This window comes from Chiloscyllium punctatum, chromosome 10, assembly GCF_047496795.1.
Source record: "Chiloscyllium punctatum isolate Juve2018m chromosome 10, sChiPun1.3, whole genome shotgun sequence".
Classification (NCBI taxonomy): Eukaryota; Metazoa; Chordata; class Chondrichthyes; order Orectolobiformes; family Hemiscylliidae; genus Chiloscyllium; species Chiloscyllium punctatum.
In genome coordinates, this window is record NC_092748.1 from 61,154,413 (window position 1) to 61,179,573 (window position 25,161).

General features: G+C 41.7%; 1 protein-coding gene across 4 annotated transcripts in view; it reads right to left on the reverse strand.

Annotated features, from left to right (window-relative positions):
* kalrna (kalirin RhoGEF kinase a) overlaps positions 1–25,161 on the reverse strand; it is a 753,406-nt gene that overhangs the window by 31,345 nt on the left and 696,900 nt on the right. For 2 of the 4 annotated variants that reach the window (XM_072579334.1, XM_072579333.1), the window contains 5 exons: positions 9,390–9,417; positions 9,085–9,247; positions 3,830–3,951; positions 2,824–2,955; positions 1,116–1,283 (listed from right to left, as the gene is read on the reverse strand). In XM_072579334.1, the coding sequence (XP_072435435.1) occupies positions 1,116–1,283; positions 2,824–2,955; positions 3,830–3,951; positions 9,085–9,247; positions 9,390–9,417 (613 nt within the window). Of the gene's footprint in view, positions 1–1,115; positions 1,284–2,823; positions 2,956–3,829; positions 3,952–9,084; positions 9,248–9,389; positions 9,418–25,161 lie in introns of those variants that run through there. The other 2 variants (XM_072579335.1, XR_011961692.1) reach the window with 2 other exon arrangements.

The window sequence follows — 25,161 nt, forward strand, 5'->3', positions numbered from 1 at the left end:
TTCCTGCAGTATCACTGGATCAAGATCCAGAAACTCCCTTCCTAAGAGCACCAAAGTATCTCTACACCCCATTGATGGTGGCAGGACAGGAAGGCAGTTCACCATCACCATTTCACTAGAGCTGGGCAGGAAATACTGGCCTAGCCATTGACACAATGCTTTCATGAATGAATGACAGACATTTTTTCAATTCAATTCTTTCAACCCTTGCCTAATTTAGGATCAAACGAGCCCAATTTTCCTACAGGAATGTACATTGAACCTTGTTTTGAGTTTTCATTGGGTTCATGGGCTGAATAAACAATAAAGGCCCCAGAAATTCTGATGGGGACTTGGCCATTGAAGTTGTGAAGATTGGAATTACATGTCAGGACCATGAGGAAATCCTGATGTGGCTCTCTGCAGGAATTACTCAGAAACTTGTTATTTCCTGGCACCTAAAATCCTCCAGGAAAGTCCCTAGCTTTGAAGTAGAGATAGGAATTTCAGAGGATTCCTACTCAACTGTATTTAATGGATAACCAGGAAAAGTTGAAGAACTTTAAACACGCCCTAATTCTGGAGTAACTATTAAACTGAAGCCCCCGAGATACAATCTGACTATGCTCTCATTGATCCCTGAAAGCCCCTGACCCAACAACCCATCACCACTGGATGCGAACATTCCTGGACAGTTCTTTTGCTGTTACCTGGCCAGAAAATTTGAAGGCAGAAGTGAGTTTTTTTTTGGATAAGGTTTCTAATCTTCAGCTGGGAGAACCTGGGCCAATGATCCTCAGTGGAAATTTAACTCATGCTTGATTAGAGTTTGGTTAAATATGATGGAGTTCTGACAGTCTGATCAGAAATTTCTTGCATTTGATTTATTCCTAAACCACCAACAGCAATGCTTTGCAAGTTGCAAAATTTCATTGCCATGCCTAGATAAGTGATTGTCCGCATTTTTCAGTGTCAGTACATTATCTATTTTGAATCTTTTCACTTGAGAAGTAAATATAAAGAGCAGAAATGATAAGGCTCTGTAATCCTCGATAAATTAGTATTTAATCTTGCAGAATTGCTCTCAGTGAACATTTTCTAAGACATTTGGCTAATTAGAACTCAGCTGCACTTACCATTGCTGCAAGACAGTGTTACAAAATCAGATGGCTCACTTGGTGAGCTGATTCCCCAAGGATTACTTGCACTGACTCGGAACTGGTACTGACAGCCTGGAATCAGGTCCTCAATCACAAGGTAGGTGTCCAAAGTGGATGCTACTGATTGCTGCCATGCCAGTGTTCCTAAACATTGAAGGACTCCAATATTATTTTTTCTTCCATTTCAGTGCAAGTACTTGATTTTGTTAATGATATTATTATTTTCAATTTAAAAAGTCACAGTATTTAAACTAATATGGCAGGTACATTGCTGGATATTACTGGTCAGCTGACAATTGTGAGAAATCACTACTGAACTTAAAAGGTAAATAGCCACTTACTTCAGTTTCTGCATTACATCAAAATAAGTTAGGAATGCTCATACATAAAGTTTTACTTCTATTAGCACATTAATCTGCTCAGCAAAATGCAATGAAGTGTTCTGTTGTCAGAGAACTAGAACGTTTGAACAAAAGAGAGTGGTAGATGTAACCTATAACTTGGCTGCTCCAGCTTTCAGGCATGAACTAACAAAGGATAGATCTAATTTATGTACAAAACATTGAGAAAATCTGACTGCTGTCAAAACAGGTGGACACTGAGCTGGAGTTAAGTAAGCCAGTTACATATCACAACAAAAGTGATAACAGCTACATTAACACTTAGTTATTGAGCAATTGTATCTGGATATCTGAACAAGATCAATAAAAACATATTAAAGAAAATATCTTATTCAGTAATATTTTAGAAATTGTACATGCAGAGAAATATACAAACTGCAGTTTGTAGAACTACTAATATTTGCAAACATTAATGAAAACAACTGCATGTTTTTAGTTGTTCTCAACAATGGCCTTAAGAGTTCTGTTTGGGGAAGATTGTGAAAACTTGGCATAAGGTCTTAATAGTAACCAAATATGCTAAATACCCCACCTACATCAAAATTACCATAGATTGAGATGTATAAGTCAACTTTGAAGGATCCAAAAATCCTTCCATAGAGGCAGTCTTATATGCCAGATACAAAATGTGAATTGTGAATATATATATGGGTAGTCACCATTCGGAAATGCGAAAGCAAAATAATATTGATACTTCATATTGAATAGCATGGCATGGCTTACTGAATGAACAAATTATATAAAGATATCACCATGACTGAAATACTTCGAAAAGTAGAAAATTCTTGAGGCAGAATTTTCACGTTATGAGAAAACCACATGAAACATCAAGTGGAGCAGCATGTATATTTCCACTCTTTGTGAAGCTTTTTTGTCCTTCAAACATCCACCATTTCCATTTGGTGCAAATATAATGCTTGAATAACCCATTAAGGCACACATTCTAAGGCTGACCAATGGATTAATTGACCCCTAGCATAAGGCTTGAGTAGTTGACCAGCCTGCTCCTATTCCCACATTATTTTTCCCATGTACCTGAATTCCTTATTTGAATAGCTAATGATCAAAACATTTTCAAGTTACTTTGCTTCTTATTTTAATCAATACGCTTTCAAATTTACTTAAAATGTGGGGAACTGAGATTAACAGAAAATAAATCTTCACACTTCTTGCAAGTAAATGTGAAGAACAGCTTGACAGAACACATACACAATCTTTACTGAAAATAAAATGTTGTTGAAATACAATGTTCTGGAAGACATCGTATATTGTTCATTGATTACCTTCTTCTCTATATTCAACAGTGTAACTGGAAATGGTGCAGTTTCCTGTGCTTGCTGGAGGTAACCATCTCAGAATAACAGAGCTATTGCTCCTCTCCTGGGCTATAGGTCGGCCTGGAGCTGCTGGCACACCTGAAAATGGGGAGATAATCAACACAGCAGGTACAGAGCAATAAGTCACAACTGAACATGAAATACTTTCTGGAAATGGGAATTGTTTCAATATTTGAGGAAAGGATGAGGGCGTCAGGAATTTTAAATAATTTAATGAATTATCTCTTTATGCTTGTCAATGTTAGTGAAGTCTCATACTTGATGACTTGCAAATCCATAAAAGTCTTTCATTGCAAACAAAATTGCAGCAGTCTACCACAACACATTTGCATTGAGGCAGATAACTGTTTTTCTCTTGGTTTAACACCCTCACACTAAGCCTAGAATATTTATGATGGTTTTCAAAACATTATTGGCATAATTTGTTTCACTGGATTACTGTCTGCCTCCCATCAATTTCATAGTACCTTGGAGTTAAAATTCCCTGTTCCCCCATTAATAAGAATAATCCCAAATGATGTTTACTGAAGCACTATTAAAGCAGCATCTTTTAATTGTGCTACAAGTGTAATGAAATTGTGCTCACAGTACAAAATAAGAGGCAAGTGAAAGCTTGATGGTTATTTAAAACAGAACCAGGAAAAATACATCCTTGTAAATAGAATTATCACTGCAGGGATGGGAAGATTAAAAGGGTTGTTGCTTTGTCCAATACACTTTCAAATTTACTTACAATGTGGGGAACTGAGATTAACAGAAAGTGTATCTTCACATTTCTTGCAGTGAGTTCAAGTATTTTTTTCGTTTCCTTCAGTTTATAGTCAAATACACCAATAGCATGATAAAATAAACAATTGGTTCACAAAAGGAGAAGAACATTCGACAAGAAGGTGTTCATCAAACAGTTCATCAAGCAGTCTGTTATTAAAATGATTTGAAAAGATTCAGTTACCCTGCACTTTAATTGTAGCTGAAGATGATGTTGATCCCATTTCATTCATAGCCTGACAACTGTATATTCCACTGTCTTGAGGCATGATATTGCAAATTTTAAGCATAACCTCTCCTGAATCACTATAAAAGGAAATCACAAATTTAAACTTTTAGCAAAAAGGAATGTTGACCAACTTTCATCATCAATTTAAAATATGAATATTAACGCAGTTCCATACATGATGAACCTCATATCCATAAAGTCTTTAAATTCAAACAAAATGAGGCTTTTTTTGTACACAGAGCCCATTTTGTCCACAGACCATGCACAGTTATCTTATTATGGCTTAAGCCAATTTAATTTCTTGAAAAAGAATGAACCTTTACATTTTCCAGAACGAACGTTTTGTGTACTTTTTGCTTCTCTTCAAGTATTTTAACATAACCCTATGATATCAATTGAAAATTATCAGTCTCTACAATTAACCAGATCATTAGAGTGGAAATTGGGGCAATGGATCTTATTTGAGGTAAATGAACCAAAGTCTATACTTATTGTTTAAATTTGAACAAATGTTAATGAAGTGAGTAAGCTGATATATTTAAAAAAACCCTTGAAGCCATTGGGAGCCAATTGACTGAGATTGTCTACTGTTGTCATGAACAGCTGTCAAGGATATTCCTCCCCCGCTCCCCGAAGTAGAGTGGGGACAGTTGTTGGATTGGGGACTGGTACGGGCAGTCAGTGGCTTGCGAGCTCAGGCACACCATGTGTGGAAGCCTCCTGTGCTGATCTACTGCAGGCCTGTATTGAAAGACTGTAATGCTAATCTTTTTAACTTTATTCTCATTTTTCTAACATATACTGTGAACATTTGCAAGTAACGTAACTTTTCTTTTCCCCATTCTTTCTGTATTTTGTATCTAAGGTCTGAACCTAGGTACTTTGTACCTAAGATGGTGCCATATGGGGTGACATTGTAAACTTTTCACCATTAGAATATCCATTATTGTCACATGAACTGCTGTATTTCTGTACTTGAGAACACCTGACAATAAATGATATTCTAATTATAATTCTAACTCAAAGTCCCCATATTCAATCCTGTCATTTACATGAGGTCAGTGGGCAGGTTCTGGGCTGGGTGATTTGCCACCAACCTCCCAACTAGAACAGCCAGAGAGATAGCCAGTGGGTTTAACTTTAGAGAACCAGCCTGGTGTTAAAGTCAAACCTTATTTGTTATTTGTTCTTGGGAGTGAGCATTGCTGGCTGGGTCAGCATTTATTGCCTCTCCCAATTGCCCTTGAACACAATGGCTTGTTGAGCCAAGTGAGAGGGCAATTAAGAGTCAACCTCATTGCTGAGGATCTAGAGTCACATGTAGGCCAGATCAGATAAGGATGACAGATTTCCTTTCCTAAAGTACACAGTGAAGCAGGTGGATATTTAGGACAATTGATATTGGTTGCCATTAGACTAACTTTTAATTCCAGAGTTTTATTAAATTCAAATTTCACCATCCACCATAATGAAATTCAAACCCATGTCCCCACAACATTATTATGGAACTAGCCCAGTGACAGTAGCACTATGCCATTACCTCTCCAATGTCTTTGCTTCTGCATTATCCTTGTCCCTTAACATCTTAAAAATTAAATGAGCTACTGACTAAGGACCAAGACATCTGGAGAATTGTCCTTAAAAGAGCTACTTTAGCAGAATATTGATATGATACATTCTGTGATCCAGAAGATGGAATTTAGGAAGAATCCATTGCCAATCTGTGAAATGCAATGCAAGAGATATGTCATAATCTGAGGGACTCCCAGGTAGCTGTCAAAGTCCAGAAAATCAGGGCAACTTCTGGATGCTGTAAAGAGGCTTTAAGCTACTTGTCACTTTCAAGTCATGATGACCATGACTGGTAAATGGAAAGTTTAAACAGCCTTCAGCGATTGCAAGTGATCATTGGACCAATTATACAGTTCTGAATAAAGCCCTAGGGCATGTTAAGATTCAGACGTTGGTTGTGACTGCAGCATGACACAGATTTGGCAGATTTTGTGAACATCTGTTGCAGCTTCTTTAAATTTGAGACTAGCCAAAACAATGGTGCATGTATCATAATATACAGCAAATCCTGTACATTTATTATCCTGTGCTGATCTAAACTGACTCCTGATCTAAAATAACACACTGATTCTAAAATTCTTGTCCTTGTTTTGAAATCCCTCTTTTGTCTTCCCTTTCAATTCCAGCCTCCAAATAATAATTTTTAATTATTCATTTGGGGGACTTGGGTGTCACTAGCTGACCAGCATTGATAGCCCATCCCTGTTTGCCCTGAGAAGGTGGTGGTGAGCTGCATTCTTGAATTGCTGCAGTCCACTTCCTGTGGGTTGATCCACAATGTCAGTAGGGAGGGAGTTCCTCTAGTTTGACCCAACGACTGTGAAGGAATAGCACCATATTTCCAAGTCAGGGTGGTGAGTGGCTTGGAGAGGAACTTGGTGGTGTTCCATCAAATGTCTCTATTGATAGCCAATCCTAAGCTCTGGAATTTCCAGCCGAAACTATCGTTTCATTATTTACGTCAGTCTTAAAATTGTGCTTTTTGACCAAGTTATTTTATAATCTGCCCTAACATCAACTAGATGGCTCAATGTCAAATTTTGTTTTATAGTGACCCTGTAATTCAACTTAGACATTTTTGTATATCATCAGTGATTTATACAAGTAAGTTGTTCTTGCTGTGATTTAGAAATTTCCAAAGTAAGCTTTTTATTTTAATGGAACTGAATATCTTTCTCATGGGAACATGCACACCACACAGAGTCTAAGTTGTTGTATTTATGGATGTTTCAAAACCATATATCACCCTTCCTGTGATTTTATACTAATTCACATGAACTCACCATTATTATAACTCCATATATTATTCCCAAACTTGACAGTTCCACAAATTAAGACATATCAGCAAACATCCATCCTGTCAATCTGACTGTCAGTTGATGGTATGCATTACTGCACACCAATGTGCTTGGCTTGAGGTGGCTTTTGCAAAAACAAAGTCCTGATGAAGGGTTTCAGTCCAAAATGTTGACTTTCTTGCTCCTCGGATGCTGTCTGACTTGGTGTGCTTTTCCATCTTTACTGGACCTTCCTGGACCTCTCCATCTCCATTAATGACGACCGACTTGACACTGACATTTTTTACAAACCCATTGACTCCCACAGCTACCTGGATTACACCTCTTCCTACCCTACCTCTTGCAAAAATGCCATCCCGTATTCCCAATTCCTCCGCCTCCGCCGTATCTGCTCCAAGGAGGACCAGTTCCACCACAGAACACACCAGATGGCCTCCTTCTTTAGAGACCGCAATTTCCCTTCCCACTTGGTTAAAGATGCCCTCCAATGCATCTCGTCCACATCCCGCACCTCCACCCTCAGATCCCACCCCTCCAACCATAACAAGGACAGAACGCCCCTGGTGCTCACCTTCCACCCTACAAACCTTCGCATAAACCAAATCATCCGCTGGCATTTCCGCCACCTCCAAAAAGACCCCACCACCAGGGATATATTTCCCTCCCCACCCCTTTCCACCTTCCGCAAAGACCGTTCCCTCCGTGACTACCTGGTCAGGTCCACATCCCCCCCTACAACCCACCCTCCCATCCTGGCACCTTTCCCTGCCACCACAGGAACTGCAAAACCTGTGCCCACACCTCCTCCCTCACCTCCATCCAAGGCCCTAAAGGAGCCTTCCACATCCATCAAAGTTTTACCTGCAATCCACTAATCATTTATTGTATCTGTTGCTCCCGATGCAGTCTCCTCTACATTGGGGAGACTGGACGCCTCCTAGCAAAGTGCTTTAGGGAACATCTCCGGGATACCCGCACCAATCAACCACACCCCCCGTGGCCCAACATTTCAACTCCCCCTCCCACTCTGCCGAGGACATGGAGGTCCTGGGCTTCCTTCACCACTGCTCCCTCACCACCAGACACCTGGAGGAAGAACGCCTCATCTTCCGCCTCGGAACACTTCAACCCCAGGGCATCAATGTGGACTTCAACAGTTTCCTCATTTCCCCTTCCCCCACCTCACCCTCGTTCCAAACTTCCAGCTCAGCACTGTCCCCATGACTTGTCCTACTTATCTTCTTTTCCACCAATCGACTCCACCCTCTCCTCCCTGACCTATCACCTTTATCCCCTCCCCCACTCACCCATTGTACTCTATGCTACTTTCTCCCCACCCCCACCCTCCTCTAGCTTATCTCTCCACCCTTCAGGCTCTCTGCCTTTATTCCTGATGAAGGGCTTTTGCCCGAAACGTCGATTTTACTGCTCCTCGGATGCTGCCTGAACTGCTATGCTCTTCCAGCACCACTCATCCAGAATCTGGTTTCCAGTATCTGCAGTCATTGTTTCTACCTTTTCCATCGTCATGTCTATTGACTTTGGCTTCTAGCATCTGCAGTACTTAATGTCTTCAAAAGAAAGGATAGCTTTACTGCATACTCTGGTACTTTTGCTAATGCAGAGGCAGCTTTTTTCTGCTTTCTGGCACTTTGCAGATATTAGAGGGGAACAGTAGCACAGTGCATTTTTGCTGATACCTTAAGACACTCTTCTATCATCCAACACCATGCGTCAATGAGGTCATGGGATCTCTAACGGCATATGGTAATTTAGAGCATGGCTGAGCTTTCTTTTCTAATGAGATCAAGAGTTTACATTAAATCTGTCAAAGAAATTCGAGGCCTTTGAAATGTGGACACTCAGAGGTTTGCTTAAAATTTCACAGACAGATCATAAAATGAATAAAGAGGTGTTCAACATTGCAAAAAAGTGATCTCCAAAAAAACAAGTGTCAGTATTTTGGCCATTTTATCTGAGCTAGGAACAGATCTCTTCCAAAGGGCAAAGTGCAGGCCAGCAGGAAGTGGATTCAACCTAAGTCTAGTTGGATGATGAATATCACAGGGTGGTTACAGATGAATTACAGTGGATATGTGAGGATGGTGCAAGACAGACAGGTGGTAGAATAGCAGATCTCCTGGCAGGAAAAGCCACAACCAGGACATGAGCAGAAAATACGTCAGTTTTACCTCCTTTAGTTTTTTTTTCTGAAGCTTTATCTGATGAGAAAAGATTGAAACCTCTTCAGTAGACACACATTCTTTTTCTGCATGGGAGAAAACGTTATTGCTTCTACAATTATGCTACATTTTGTGGAGATCTAGCTGATGAAGTTACCTGAATGATAGGGTATAGCGAGTGTCATTAACAAGTACGTTTTGATCTGGTCCTTTCCAGCTCACAGTAGGTTTGGGTCGTCCACATACTTTACAACGTAGTATGACTGTTTCACCAATAGCACATGTCAAATCAGCTAAAGGGATGAGAAATTCAGGTGGCACTGTGTGAAAGAGAAAGACTGGTGTCAGTGAAAACAAAATCTAAAATGTAAAAGATCCAAATCCGGTCAAATAAATCAGTATTGTAATCATTCATAATAAATACAGCTTCAGCACTGAGGATGCAGAAAAGTATAAACTTACCTTCATGAATAAAATTTGGATTTAGCAACTGTGAAAAAATGAGAATTTGTGGTCAGTGGATTATTTTGTAGCAAGCTTTTTCCAAAGGTTTGTCATTTAAATTAAATGAAAAAGTTGTTGGCATGACAGGTATTTTTTTAAAAATCTAATCATAAAAAAGTATTACCAAACTGATACTAAACAGAACAATTTTTAATCATCTTAATAACGCAGCACTCTAGAATATATGCACTTTGATGTTCAGTAATTTCAATCTGGAGGACTGCCAAGGACATAGAACATACAATATAGAAAAGTACAGGCCCTTCGGCCCTCGATGTTGTGCCGACCTTTTATCCTACTCTAAGATCAAACTAATCTACACACCCTTAATTTCACTATCATCCATGTGCCTATTCAAGAGTAATGTAAACATCCCTAATGGAGCTGACTGTACTACCACTGCTGGCAGTGCATTCCACCCACCCACCACTCTCTGTGTAAAGAACCTACCTCTGATATCTCCCCTAAACCTTTCTCCAATCACCTTAAAATTATGCTCCCTTGTGATAGCCATTTCTGCCCTGGGAAAAAAGTCTCTAACTATTCACTCTATCTCTGCCTCTTACCATCTTGTACATCTCTATCAAGTCACCTCTCATCCCTCTTTGCTCCAGTGAGAAAAGCCCCAACTCCCTCAACCTTTCATCAGACATCCATCCAAAGCTGGGTGTGTTTTCTTTAAATGAGTACATTGGTGTCTGACAAAGTTAGAGGGGACCATTATTGTATTTTAATCTGAAATTTAAGCAGGGTATCCAAATAAGCCTCCCTGACAGGCAAAACCACCCAAAACACAGGAGTCTTATGAAGATAAACTTAATTCATTCTTATTTCTTTGTAAGGCAGTACATTTTCAATGCACGCCCAGCCCTAAAAGGAAAGCTTTGGCTTCCTTAACCCTGGCTTCTCATCACCTCAAATATACTAGCTTCCCTCAATTCCTCAGACCTGTGTTATCTTTCATGTATGAACAACACTTTTTTTGCCCCAAGAGATGTATCCTCACAATTCTTCATCAGGCTACACACAACACATACTCCCTTTCTCTTCATAGACAATCACCAAAGAGCATGCATGGATAGTGAATGGAAACTATTTATCAGGATGACACAATGTCTGCTTCCTGACCAGTCTCTCAAAAGACACTCAGGATGGTCTAAGTTCCAGAGAGAGCCAGACTGACTCCGGTTTTTACAGCTGGAGTTTCTAGTAGCTGCCCGTCAAGACCATCTCAACAGCCCTTAGTGGGGGTCTGACAGCTTTCCACTTATCATGGCACAGGCACTGGGGAAGCACCATTAGAAACATCATAATAAGAAATGATCACTAGAATGGTTTCAAATGTCACCACATTTAACCCTTAGACAATCATGACAAGCTCCTTTGCTGAGATACAACTTCATTGCTTTGCAGTTGATTGAAAATCCTGCAATGCATGGCAGGATAGGAATACCAACACGAGTGTCCTCTCCCAGGCCAATATTCCCAGTATCAAGGCACTGGTTACAAACAGCCAGCTGTGATGAGTGGACCACATTGTCTATGTGCCAGATACAAAACTCTCTAAACAAGTGTTCTACTCCAAACTCCACAGTGGAAAATGATCATTAGGAGGGAAGAGGAAGTGCTACAAGGTCACTCTGAAAGCCTTCTTAAACAAACACACTAACTCCACTGACACATGGTAATCACTTGCACAAGACTACACAAACTGGAGAAGAAGAATCCACAAAGGCCTCAACCACGTTGAGTATCACCATGTGGAGCACATGAAAGCCAAGCACAAGCAGCAGAAAGAGTGCACAGAATCCAGGACCTCCCACTGACTCTCTGCTCAAACACCCCTAGTGGCAGAGTGTACAGCGCCAGGATTGGATTATTCAGTCACCACAGGACCTTCCGACCCAGAGTTGAAGCAAGTCATTCTTGACCCTGAGGGTCAGTTATTGGCAGGCCAATACTCATGAATATGTATAATAGTAGGCGATTCATCTTGTCAGTGTATAGAACATAGCTGAAAATGTGTTGCTGGAAAAGTGCAGCAGGTCAGGCAGCTTCCAAGGAGCAGGAGAATTGACGTTTCGGGCATGAGCCCTTCTTCAGGAATGAGGAAAGTGTGCCAAGCAGGCTAAGATAAAAGGTAGGGAGGAGGAACTTGGGGGAGGGGCGTTGGAAATGCGATAGGTGGAAGGAGGTTAAGGTGAGGTGATAAGTCAGAGTGGGGGTGGGGGCGGAGAGGTCAGGAAGATGATTGAAGGTTAAGAAGGTGGTGCTGAGTTCGAGGGTTGGGACTGAAACAAGGTGGGGGGAGGGGAAATGAGGAAACTGGAGAAATCTGAGTTCCTCCCTTGTGGTTGGAGGGTTCCTAGGCGGAAGAAGAGGCGCTCTTCCTCCAACCGTCGTGTTGCTATGGTCTGGCGATGGAGGAGTCCAAGGACCTGCATGTCCTTGGTGGAGTGGGAGGGGGAGTTAAAGTGTTGAGCCATGGGGTGGTTGGGTTGGTTGGTCCGGGTGTCCCAGAGGTGTTCTCTGAAATGTTCCGCAAATAGGCGGCCTGTATCCCCAATATAGAGGAGGCCTCATCGGGTGCAGCGATGCAGTAAATGATGTGTGTGGAGGTGCAGGTGAATTTGTGGCGGATATGGAAGGATCCCTTGGGGCCTTGGAGGGACGTAAGGGGGGAGGTGTGGGCGCACGGTTTGCATTTCTTGTGGTTGCAGGGGAAGGTGCTGGGAGTGGAGGTTGGGTTGGTGGGGGTGTGGACCTGACAAGGGAGTCATGGAAGGAGTAGTCTTTTCGGAACGCTGATAGGGGAGGGGAGGGAAATATATCCCTGGAGGTGGGATCCTTTTGGAGGTGGCGGAAATGACGATGGATGATACGATGTATATGGTGGTTGGTGGGGTGGTAGGTGAGGACCAGTGGGGTTCTGTCCTGTTGGCGATTGGAGGGGCGGGGCTCAAGGGCGGAGGAGCAGGAAGTGGAGGAGATGCGGCGGAGAGCTCTCCACCGCATCTCCTCCACTTCCCGCTCCTCCGCCCTTGAGCCCCGCCCCTCCAATCGCCACCAGGACAGAACCCTACTGGTCCTCACCTACCACCCCACCAACCTTCATATACATCGTATCATCATCCGTCGTCATTTCCGCCACCTCCAAACGGACCCCACCACCAGGGATATATTTCTCTCCCCTTCCCTACCAGCGTTCCGAAAAGACCACTCCCTCCGTGACTCCCTCGTCAGGTCCACACCCCCCACCAACCCAACTTCCACTCCCGGCACCTTCCCCTGCAACCACAAGAAATGCAAACCGTGCGCCCACACCTCCCCCCTTACTTCCCTCTAAGGCCCCAAGGGATCCTTCCATATCCGCCACAAATTCACCTGCACCTCCACACACATCATTTACTGCATCCACTGCACCCGATGTGGCCTCCTCTATATTGGGGATACAGGCCGCCCATTTGTGGAACGTTTCAGAGAACACCTCTGGGACACCCGGACCAACCAACCCTACCACCCCGTGGCTCAACACTTCAACTCCCCCTCCCACTCCACCAAGGACATGCAGGTCCTTGGACTCCTCCATCGTCAGACCATAGCAACACGATGGCTGGAGGAAGAGCGCCTCATCTTCCGCTTAGGAACCCTCCAACCACAAGGGACGGACTCAGATTTCTCCAGTTTCCTCATTTCCCCTCCCCCCACCTTGTCTCAGTCCCAACCCTTGAACTCAGCAACACCTTCCGAACCTGCAATCTTCTTCCTGACCTCTCCGCCCCACCCCCACTCTGACCTACCACCCTCACCTTATCATCCTCATCTTAACCTCCTTCCACCTATCGCATTTCCAACGCCCCTCCCCAAGTCCGTCCTCCCTACCTTTTATCTTAGCCTGCTGGACACACTTTCCTCATTCCTGAAGAAGGGCTCTTGCCCGAAATGTTGATTTTCCTGCTCCTTGGATGCTGCCTGACCTGCTGCGCTTTTCCAGCAACACATTTTCAGCTCTGATCTCCAGCATCTGCAGTCCTCACTTTCTCCTAGTGTATAGAACATAGAAAAGTACAGCACAGAACAAGCCCTTTGGCACGATGTTGTACCAAGATTTAATCCTAACGTAAAATATAGTAACTTAACCTATGAACCTCTCAACTCATTGCTATCCATGTGCATGTCCAGCAGTCACTTAAATGTCCTCACTGACCCTCCTTCCACCACCACAGCTGTCAACACATTCCATGCATTTACAACTCACTGTGTAAAAAACTTACCTCTGACATCTCCTTTATACCTTCCTCCTAACATCTTCAAACTATGACTTCTCATACCAGTCCATCCTGTCCTGGGGAAAAGTCTCTGGCTATTGACTCTATCTATTCCTCTCATTATTTTGTACACCTCGATCAAGTCCGCTCTCTTCCTCCTTCTCTCCAGAGAGAAAAGTCCGAGCTTATTCAATCTTTCTTCATAAGGCAAGCCCTCCAGTCCAGGCAGCATCTTGGTAAACCTTCTTTGCACCCTCTCCAAGCCTCTGTATCTTTCCTATAATACGGCAACCAGACCTGGACACAATATTCCAAGTGTGGTCTCACCAGGGACTTGCAGAGCTGCAGCAAAACCTCACAGCTCTTAAACTCGATCCTCCTGTTAATGAAAGCCAAAACACCATATGTTTTCTAATCAACCCTATCCACTTGCGTGGCAACTTTGAGGGATCTATGTACTTGCACACCCAAATCCCTCTGTTCCTCCATATTGCCAAGAATCCTATCTTTAATCCTATATTTAGCATTCGATTTCAACCTTCCAAAATGCATCACTTCGCATTTATCCAGGTTGAACTCCATCTGCCATTTCTCAGCCTAGCTCTGCATCCTGTCTATGTCATGCTGCAACCTGCAGTAGCCCTCTATACTATCGATGACACCTCCAACCTTTGAGTCATCTGCAAATTTACTAACCCACCCCATAACCTCCTCATTCAAGTCATTTGTAAAAACTACAAAGAGCAGAGGCCCAAGAACAGAGCCCTGCGGGTCCCCACTCAACACTGACCTCCAGGCAGAATACTTACCATCTACAACCACTCTCTGCCTTCTGTCAGCCAGCCAATTCTGAATCCAGATAGCCAAATCTCCCTGTATCCCTTACTTCCTGACTTTATGAATGAGCTTACCATGGGAAACCCTATCAAATGCCTTGCTGAAGTCCATATACACACCATCTACTGCTCGACTGTTGTCGACCTGTCTTAACACCTCCTCAAAGAACCCAATAAGATTTGTGAGGCATGACCTGTCCCTCACAAAGCCATGCTGACTGCCTTTAATCACACTATGCTTTGCCAAATAGTCATAAGTCCTATCCCTCAGAATGCTTTCCAAAACTTTGCTGACCACAGACGTAAGACTGACTGGTCTATAATTGCCAGGGATTTCCCAATTACCCTGCTTGAAAAGAGGAATAACATTCACCTCCTTCCAATCTTCCAGTATGATTGTACCTCCGGTATAAGGACTGCTGATGCATGATGGGGGAGGGTAATTCAATATTATTGTATTATTTAGCAGCTGCAGAGTTCTGACAATGGGTATTACTGATTCTTACTCTTCCCCTTCATTCATGGCTTCTTGGTCATTTTATTCTCTTGCTCCTCCTGCTTTTCCTTCTCTGCTCATTCAAAAGGTTCCCCTTGCATGGTGAACTTATGTACCATGCAGTTTACCACAATGAATTTACAGATTCTCTCAGGGTTATTTTGGAGGATAGATCCACACATATCGCTCAATCTCTGTAACAAGATACTGACTATTGTGCTGTGTTCTTGTAGACCTATAACTCTGATTATAGTGCTCTTTCAGTGTGTCTGCTTCAATTTCTGATTGGAGCTACCTAATATAGGGATAAATCTTTTACCAAGAATCATGTATTTCAGATATTGCTGTCTTTTGGAAGGATAGAATTTCAAGCTTCATTGTTCTGTGACTGTGTTACATATTATTTTCAATCCCTTTCAAGACTGATTGATTTGCACTGACATGAAGGCTTTATTTTGGCGAAAGTATTGATTTGATTGTGTCCTATTTCGTTTTTCTTAGCATTCTATATTTATGTATAATAATTGAACCAACAATAATTTTCTGGAGTGCTAAGTAAACAAACTGACATCTTGCTGCTGTTCCATGGTTGTGCAGTGACAACACTCATTACTTGGCACAGCAATTTTGGGTCTCTGTTAGCCAAATCAGAGCATAGCAAACTGCTTTTAGAATTTTGTCAAATATGCATCCCAGAGGTAGGGAAGGGCGACCTCAAGTGACTGCTGGATAAATTGCAACCAGAATTTCCTCACTCTTCTATCCCGACTTGTTAAGAATGTCCAATTCCCTCCCCTCCCTTTATAATTTGGAACCTTCAATAGAAGGAAAACTCAAAATATTGGAGAACATATAACAAACTCCGGCCATTTGATACATCAGATTTAACATTCCAATAGATAGGAAAATTTCAGGTTGATTGTTTTTTCGCAATGAAATTAATGGCATTTTATAAACTAAGTGCTAAATCCCTTTTTGCATACTCAATTATTTTACAAATCTGTTTGCATACACTTTAAATAGCATTAATAATAGATAAAAATAATATGGATCAAATACCCCAAATATATATTTATGCCTCTTTATGCCCTTAACAATTTTCTTGGGGTACACGTAGCATATTTTCTCAAAACAAAGGGTAATTTAGGCTGGGAAGAATGAATTAAAAGACACGCCAGCCCTTTGGTAGGAAGGAAATGAAATTTGTACCTGAACTATCTGGTCCAACTTTTTCAAGTTAGCATTTTACACATATTGGTCAAACTGACACAAACAGCCTGAAACTTTTATCCTTTACTTCCTGCACTTGAAAGGTTGAATATAAATTAAACACATATAAAAGTGAGAATGCAAAATTGCCCATTTCTGTGGCAAAATCTTAGGAGAATGAATTTCCACTTTCTTCCATTTGTCTGATGTACCTTCCACAGAAGAGCGGCACAAACAGCAGAAAAACATTGCAATTGGAATGTGGAAATAGCCTGCACGTATTTAACAGAATTATGAAGGGCCATTCTTCCTTAATCTTCATCACTCAGGCATGGATTGCACAATGATCTGAATACATACTTCAACAATCAGTAAATTCTTAGAATGCTACATGTGGAACAGCAATAGACAAGGCATGATATCTAATTTAGGTGCAAATTCAAATTGATACACTTAAGTAACAATAATTTGCCTTTATGTGGCACATTTAACCTTTACTATGTGAAGTGTCTCACAGGAATTTTACTAAACAAAATTTGCAACTGAGCCACAAAAGGAGCTATGAGGGGAAATTACCAAAGGTTTGTTCAAACAAGCAAAGTTTAAGGACTCAAGACTGTGGTGCTGGAAAAGCACAGCAGGTCAGGCAGCATCCGAGGAGCAGGAGAATCGATGTTTCGGGCAAAAGCCCTTCATCAGGATAAAGGACTTTTTCCTGATACATCAATTCTCCTGCTCCTCGGATGCTGCCTGACCTGCTGTGATTTTCCAGCATCACACTCTCGACTCTGATCTGAAGCATCTGCAGTCCTCACTTTTGCCAAGGTTTAAGGGCTACCTATATAGGGGGATGAAGGACACAGCCAATTCGGGATAGCATTAGAGTTTAACATCTTCATACCTGAATACATGTCTGCCAATTATGGAGTGATTAAAGTTGGGGTTGCTCAAGAGCCCAGGATTAGAAGATTGCAGATATCTCGGATGGATAGAAAGACTAGAGATAAGAAGGGCAGGGCTGGGTATCAGACTTGGAGAAAGGTTGAGAATTTTAAAATCAAGAGGTTGCCTAATGGGAGTTAATGTAGGGCAGAAAGCACAGGGAGGAATAGGGATTGCTGTGTGTTCAGACAGAGACAGAGTTCTGGATGACTGCAGTTTTACATGAGGTAGTCAGTACTTTGAAATAGTCAAGCCTAAAGGCACAAATAGTTCACGCATCATCTAAAACTGAAGAAATAAATACACACATGGTAGATATATTTTCTGGCAAGCTTTCATTGCATGGCTTATGAATTGAACAGTTTTCTGTTAGCATTTTGTACAGTTTTTTCTCCTCCGTGTCACCAGTAATCCTAATCAAAATGCCCATTCTATTTCCAATTGTTATATTAATTTTCCTTCAACATATCTATAGTTAAATCTTGGCATGGGATCTGCTTTAAAAAGAATGAAGCTGACATGTTTATATTGCACTTCTCATAACCATTTGTTATACCAAAGAACTTCATAGCCAAGTAAATATTTCTGAAGTGTAGTCACTGTTGCAATGCAATATTGTAATATTATAATGAATTATACCATTACAGCATTCTATATTCTCACAATCCTTAGTGTATGAACATTTCTTCTGCTCTTAATCCTACATTTTACATTTAAAAAAGGACCACAACTCTTTGTGTTTGGCCAGAATGGAATGATAATTACAGTGTTGACTTACTACCTTGCAGCAGCAGCAGGCAACAATCCTGTGGCAGTGATCTACTCCTGCATCCTCCTTGCCAGACTGGAAGTCAGGTCTGTCTAAGATTTCCAGGCATGATCCTGTCACAGCACACACTGAAACTTTGGTACTGAGTCACTCACCAAGGATCCTCTGACAACACCAAAGCCATATCACTATCACCTACAGAGCTAAGGGCAACAGATGCGTGCCACAACTTTTCCTCCAGATCCCACACCATCCTGACTTGGAAACATATCTCTTTTCCTTCATCGTCATTGAATCAAAATCTTGGAACTACCTTCCTAATAGCACTGTGGATGGGCCTACAACCCAAATACTGCAGCAATTCAACAAGACAGTTTAACATCACCTTCTCAAGGGCAATGAAAGATGGGTAATAAATGCTGGCTTAACTAGTGATACCAATATCTTATGGATGAATAACAAAATCTCTCAGTTCTCCCTTTTAACCACCTCGAACACAAATGAATAGATGCCTGATTTTTCTTGTCTTTTCTCTATGGGCATCCTCTTGCCAGTGACCCTGCACTGAATTGCCTCAAATGTGAATCCTAAATGTGTACCCAGTTACTAAACTGAAGTCTTACTAAGGATTTGTTCACCTTGAGTTTATCCATGTTAATCCTTTTGCCACATGAATTTATTTGGGATTTCAGTTGTGGTTAATTACTTTTTAAATTAATAAATGAAATGAGTGACAGTCTTATAAACTTTGATAATCCTGAAGTGGATATATTTGAAGGAAATTGTGACATATGCATGACTTGATATCAGGTACAGAATCTGTGAGAACAGACATGATCTTGAGATCGAAAGAGCTGACTGTGTCGACTGTTGTTCCACATTTTTCAGATGCTCAGTATCAAGTCCAGTAGGATCACATGGAAACGATAGCATGAAAACAGCCTGTTTGATTCATGTTTGTGTTTAACCATATGAATAATAATTTTGAAATCCTTGCCTTGTCCCTACATTACAATATTCCTTTCATTGGAACATCGAGGTAATCTACTTGTAATCATTGACATGATCTCTTGCGTCAATCACTAACAATGGTAGCAAATTCCACAGCCTCACAATCCGAAACTAACCAAGTTCCTCTTGTGCTCTATTTTTCTTAAATTTAACCTTATGTCCACATCCCTTCACTTCAGATCCCTTGAAAAATGCAAGCATGTTTCTTATCTACTCTTCATAATCATAAACATCTCTTACAAATCACACCTTAATTTCCTCTGTTCCTTGTGTTTCCTCATACTTGACAGCATTCCAGTAAATCTGAAGTCCAATCTATTACTTAACGTCTTTCCCAGCATTAGCAGTGCAAAACCGGACAACATACTCAGAATGTGGTCTTGCTAAGGTTTTATGTCGATTTACCGTTAACATACATTCCACTTATCGGACAAAGGAGTGAACAGTGTCAGGTTGAAACAGACATTAAGTAGATGCTTTGCGGATGAGATATGCCAGTTTCAAAGCGCGCTTTTCAATATTATGACCAAAATTGAAAGTGTACACAATAACATTGTTTCAGGGTGGCTCAAAGTCAATGTTGGGGGGTGAACAGGTTCATGGATATGATTCTGGAATTCCTGGTGGAGAAGCTTAATAGGAGATAGCCATACATCCACAGGCAGGAAGGAGTCTACCTCATCATCTTACCCCTCTGCCTTGAAGCAGATGGTGCTGCCTCATTTCAACTCATTTACTCCCCTCAATTCCCTCAAAGGTCTTCCAATGTATTTCAAGTGTCCTCTTTAAACTCCAGAAGCAAGTGAACCTTGAAGGTGATATACTTTAAATAGTGCTCAAAATCTTTGGCAATAACCCCTCACCCTCAAATAACTAGTTCATTTTTAAGCTTATCAAATGCTAGCCATCAAAATTTTATGCGGCCTTATTAGTAAGCACAAGAAAGTTAGTCTAATGATTCACCAGACAGCCATTCAAGATGCTTTCCAAGGTGACATTTGGGTTAAACACGAGCTAAATGGCATATCAGATCAAGACCTCATCTTGGCCACTTCAAAGTTGTTATGACAAGTTGCTATTGTCAAAAATTGTCCCTGTAACAATTGTTTTATTTTATGGCTTTACCTATTGAGATATTACTTTTCATGTCTTATGAACCTGAACTTAAAATTGCCTCTTCTTCATCTCAAACATTCTACATTTCAAAATATTAGACTTTTAGCCAAATTGCTTTGTCTCATTTTTGCTGCTGACATCTATCAGACACTTAGCTTTTGCTTAGACCATTGGTTTCTTAATATCTCTTTGCAGCTTCCTTTTATCCTTGCTGCTCATCCAACTTGAATATTATTTAAAATTTATACATTGCTCCCTCTAGCCATATACAGAAGTTATTGAGGTACTCCCAAGGAAGGATATTATTAAGCTGGAGAGGATTCAGAAGAGATTTACCAAGATGTTGCTGGGTATTGAAGGTTTGAGTTTTTAAGAAAGTCTGGATAGGGTGGGGCATTTTTAATTGGAGGGTAGGAGGTTGAGAGCCGACCTTATGGAATTTTATAAAATAATGAGAGGTATAGATAGAGTTAATGGTAGTTGTTTTTTCCTTAGGATGGGAGACTTCAAGATTAAGGAGCACTTTTTTAAGGTGAGAGAAGAGAGATTTAAAAAAGACATGAGGGGCAAATCTTTTACGCAGAGGGTGGTTTGCGTGTGGAATGAACTTCCTGAGTGGTGGATGCGGATACAATTACGACATTTTAAAGACATTTGGATAAGTACATGAATAGGAATGGTTTGGAAGGCTATGGGCCAGGAGCAGGTAGGTGGGACTAATTTAGTTTGGGATTATGTTCAGCATGGACCAGTTGGACTGAAAGGTCTGTTTTTGTGTTGTATGACCCTATGACTCTACAACTGAATCCCTTGGGGTATCAAAACATATTCACAGCACTCTGAGAAACTGCACCTCAATCTTGTTATCCAGGACAACTCTGAAAGCAGCAGTAGAGGGCACAGGAAAATCTACCCTTAAATAATTTATATGGAGTCTTATTGGGCATGAGCAACGTGGACTGTGGTGAGATTGGCAGTAGAATCGTGTGTAAAATCTAGTGATCTTGATGCTTGGAGCAATTCACTACAACTTTCTGCATCTAATAGATGGCAAGGTGAGTTTCTCACTAAACAGCAGTGACTTGCCAAATATGCAATTATACTGGGATTATAGTTTGTTATCTGCCTTATTAACAGCACAACGTGCCTCATTAAGACTCAGCTTCCTACCTTACCAAATGTGCTGAATAAGCTAGATGTCAAGAATTCCCATCAGGGAGATCAGAACAGGTGCTTGGCAACTTCAACTTGCTGCTACAGCAAGGATCCTTCATGTTGCTCAGCACCAAATAACATGTCAGAACATGAATCAAGGGGAGCAGAAGCAGCAGCACACAGTCCTTATCTACAGACATTAGCATCCTGCATTTGCCAACCTTTCATAATTGGCAGACATGTATTCAGGCATCTCTCCAATCCAGTTCTGGGGCAGTTAGGAAGCACAGACCTGAATTGCAAGCCACATTATAGATGAGAATAGAAAGACTGCTGTAATGAACTTTACACATAGTGCAGGCACCCAGCTCACAGGCTGCATCTCAGAAGGACTGCTTGCTTGCTCTCTTAGTGCCTACATGCACGCTCACGGCATCTATGCCTGGCCATGTCTTGCCTTGGGATGTTGTGCCTTGCCTTCTGGCAATTTAGCCACAGCCAAAGGCTGCCTGTTGTACTGACATGCTCTTTTGTATGGAGACACAGCCTGCTAACTATGCTTACCAGTAAGGATCTGCCTGAGTGGGGCAGGAAAAGAAGGGTTTCTTGTTGTACAGCAGGAATTGTCAGTCTAACAACTACAGTGTGTACCATCTGCCTGGGCAGCAAATACCCTGCCTATTTATTCAACCAAATGTCCATGTTGGAAAGTGGGTGGGGGCTCGTTCTCAGTCAAAGTGGGCTGATGTCATTCAGGGGGCTCCAGACTATCAGACACAGGCACAGTTGGCACATAGTCCATGGTCAGTCATCTGTCAGGCACGCCTGGTCACAGCAAATGTCCAACAATGGTCTGGTGAGTATGCAATAGTCGGTCATGTACAGCCATCACACACATTCAGGGGAATTGCATGTTGTTGGTCAGGGATCTGCAAATAGACAGAGGACTGGGTTGTTATGTTTTTGGGGAGTTTGTCAGTTGGACATATTCTGGGGCAAATACAGTCCAGCGGGTCCATGTGTAATTCATTGTGAGGATTCCAAGGGGCCTTGATTGGGCAGTGGGTGGGGCATCACTGCTAAAGGAGTGCAGCAGTCAAGGCATAGGGGAAGAGGAAAATATAATGGCTTGAAAAGAGGTGAATACTGACCAAAAATGTCCCATCACTTCCAAAAATGCTGTGAATGAGGGAAGCATATGTCATATACGTCGGACTCTGCAAAATACAATGGTGCTTGATGTGGATCAGGGATGGAAGGGGCTCAGACTACATCTGACATTCACGTTTTGGATGTTATGTGTCAGTCACTCAGCTGGGGTGACACTTTTGCAAAGTTGGTGATGGTGCGACAACTAGGGCTGTAGGGAACAGACAATTGGGCCTGCTGAAGATGTGATTCTGCTGCTTGGACCAATCTCGAGGACCTCAAGTATAGCCCAGACAGAGTGTGCCATACCATACTGGCACACTGTGCACTGCACAATGGGAACAGGCAACAAGACAATGTGAAAGATGCTAAGTAACAGTGAACTGCAGCAATCTTTGTTTCTCTCTTCACTGATGCTGCTAGACCTGCTGAACTTCTGCAGCACTTTCCATTTTCATTTCAATTTTCTAAATGCCTGCTGTCCCTTTGAGGGACTGGGTTGCAGCACCAGCAGCTTCAGTCAGCAGCTCTTCAGCTCCCTTGGCATCAATGGGAGGAGTGGCTACTGCTGGGATCGCAACCCAGCAACAGCAGCTTTGCTGGAGGTGGACTCAGAACCTTGCTGAATGGGGTCATTGGTCAGGATTAGATTTGATTCCCTATAGTATGGAAACAGGCCGTTTGGCCCACCAAATCCACACCAACCCTCTGAAGAGTAACGCACCCAGACCCTTTCCCCTACCCTCTATTTACCCCTGACTAATGCACCTAACACTATGGGCAATTTATCATGGCCAATCCACCTGACAAGCACGTCTTTGAATTGTGTGAGGAAGCCACACAGACAGTTGCCTGGGGCTTTCTTTAGCTTGCTGACCACTGTTTCCTCTTGGCAAATTGAAATATTTCTTTTAGGCACAGAAATTTCATACGCAAACACAACAGATTCTTTCATTTCGCAATCTACCATGGCTCTAGGAATCTGATCACTTGAATGGCTGCTTGACTATAGTTTGTTCCTGGAGTAGTTGTTCTTTTGAAACTGATGGGACTCCTTCTGACATCTTTAGAATGTTAAGACCCAAAGCTAAATGCAAGCTCAAATGTGAGCAGTGTCAATTGCAAACTACATGCACATCTATGACTGACTCTTCTCCTTTGCAGTGCAATTTGTTGCATACCTGTACTCTTGATAGTTATTCACTTACACCACAAAGTCAAATCTCTGTTGGCTGTGGCATCTGATTCTTCAAATGTAGTAATTTCTTGGATATGACAGTCACCTCGGGACTGCATCAAGCTTAAAATTAAGTATGTTCATTGACAGAAATAAGTCTTGTGAAATCTTGATCTCTGGAATCATCAATTTCCCCGTTCTTTTCTAAAGAAAACTGCTCCACCATATTGTGCTGTTCACTTGTGTAACTTCCTCCTTTCCTGAAGCTTCATAACTGGATGCTAGCTCTGCATTTAGATTTTGATTTGAGATATTACTGTGTCATAAGAACTGTCACCTCCATGAAGTCCCATCTTATGAGCTATATGGTCCTACTCTGACATTCTAGGAAGTAATTTCCCTTTTTCAATTTCTTCTCAAATAATCTTGTGGGTGGCGTGGTGGCACAGTGGTTAGCACTGCTGCCTCACAGTGCCAGAGACCCGAATTCAATTCCTGCCTCAGGCAACTGTCTGTGTGGAGTTTGCACATTCTCCCGTGTTTGCGTGGGTTTCTTCCGAGGTCTCCGGTTTCCTTCACACTCCAAAAATGTGCAGGTTAGGTGAATTGGCCGTGACTAAATTGCCCGTAGTGTTAGATATAGGGGAATGGGTCTGGGTGGGTTGCTCTTTGGAGGGTCAGTGTGGGCTTGTTGGGCTGAAGGGCCTGTTTCCACACTGTAAGTAATCTAATCTAATCTTATTACAAGTGAGGTTTTTTTAAAATTTAAAATTTTAAACTATTGTTTAAAAGTGTTATTCTTTTAGATGTATTCTTGCATTCACCAAAGATCAATGCTTTCTGGAGCTTGCTAGATTCTACAACATTTTCTTCGTGAACAACTTTTCTTTCCAGTTTGTATTGCCCTTCATTGTAAACAAGAACTCAATAAAACTTTAAATTATATTGCTGACTGTTCAATAATAATTTAGTGCTTTCAGTATTTTTTTAAAATGTTCTCTGTTTAGAATACTTCTATACTGCTTACTTGGTTTTCCTGCCTGTTATAACAACTAAATTGCTGGTGACTTACTTCTTGTAGTACTTTTCAACTTTTTGCAGTCAAAGATGGACCTCCCATGTTTTCCGAGGTAAATTCAATATTTTCTCTCCCCTCACAGTCTAAAACACTATGCCCTTATCTCCACAAAATAAAATTAAATGAATATCATCATAGAACACCTACAGTGAGGAAACAGGCCCTTCAGCCCAGCAAGTCCACACTGACCCTCCGAAGAGTATCCTACCCAGACCCTTTTACCCTATTACTTTACATTTACCCCTGACTAATGCACCTAACCGACACATTCCTGAACACTATGGGCAATTTAACATGGCCAATTCACCTAACCTGGACCGTGGAAAGAAACTGAAGGACCGGAGGAAACCCACGCTGATATGGGGAGAATGTGCAAACTCCACACAGACAGTCACCCAAGGCTGGAATCAAACCCGGGTCTCTGGTGCTGTCTGACAGCAGTGCTAACCACTGAGCCACCATGCTGCCCAAAGTCTGCTGAAACCATGATTTAATCACAGAGTTCTGGTCCTTTCAAATCTTTA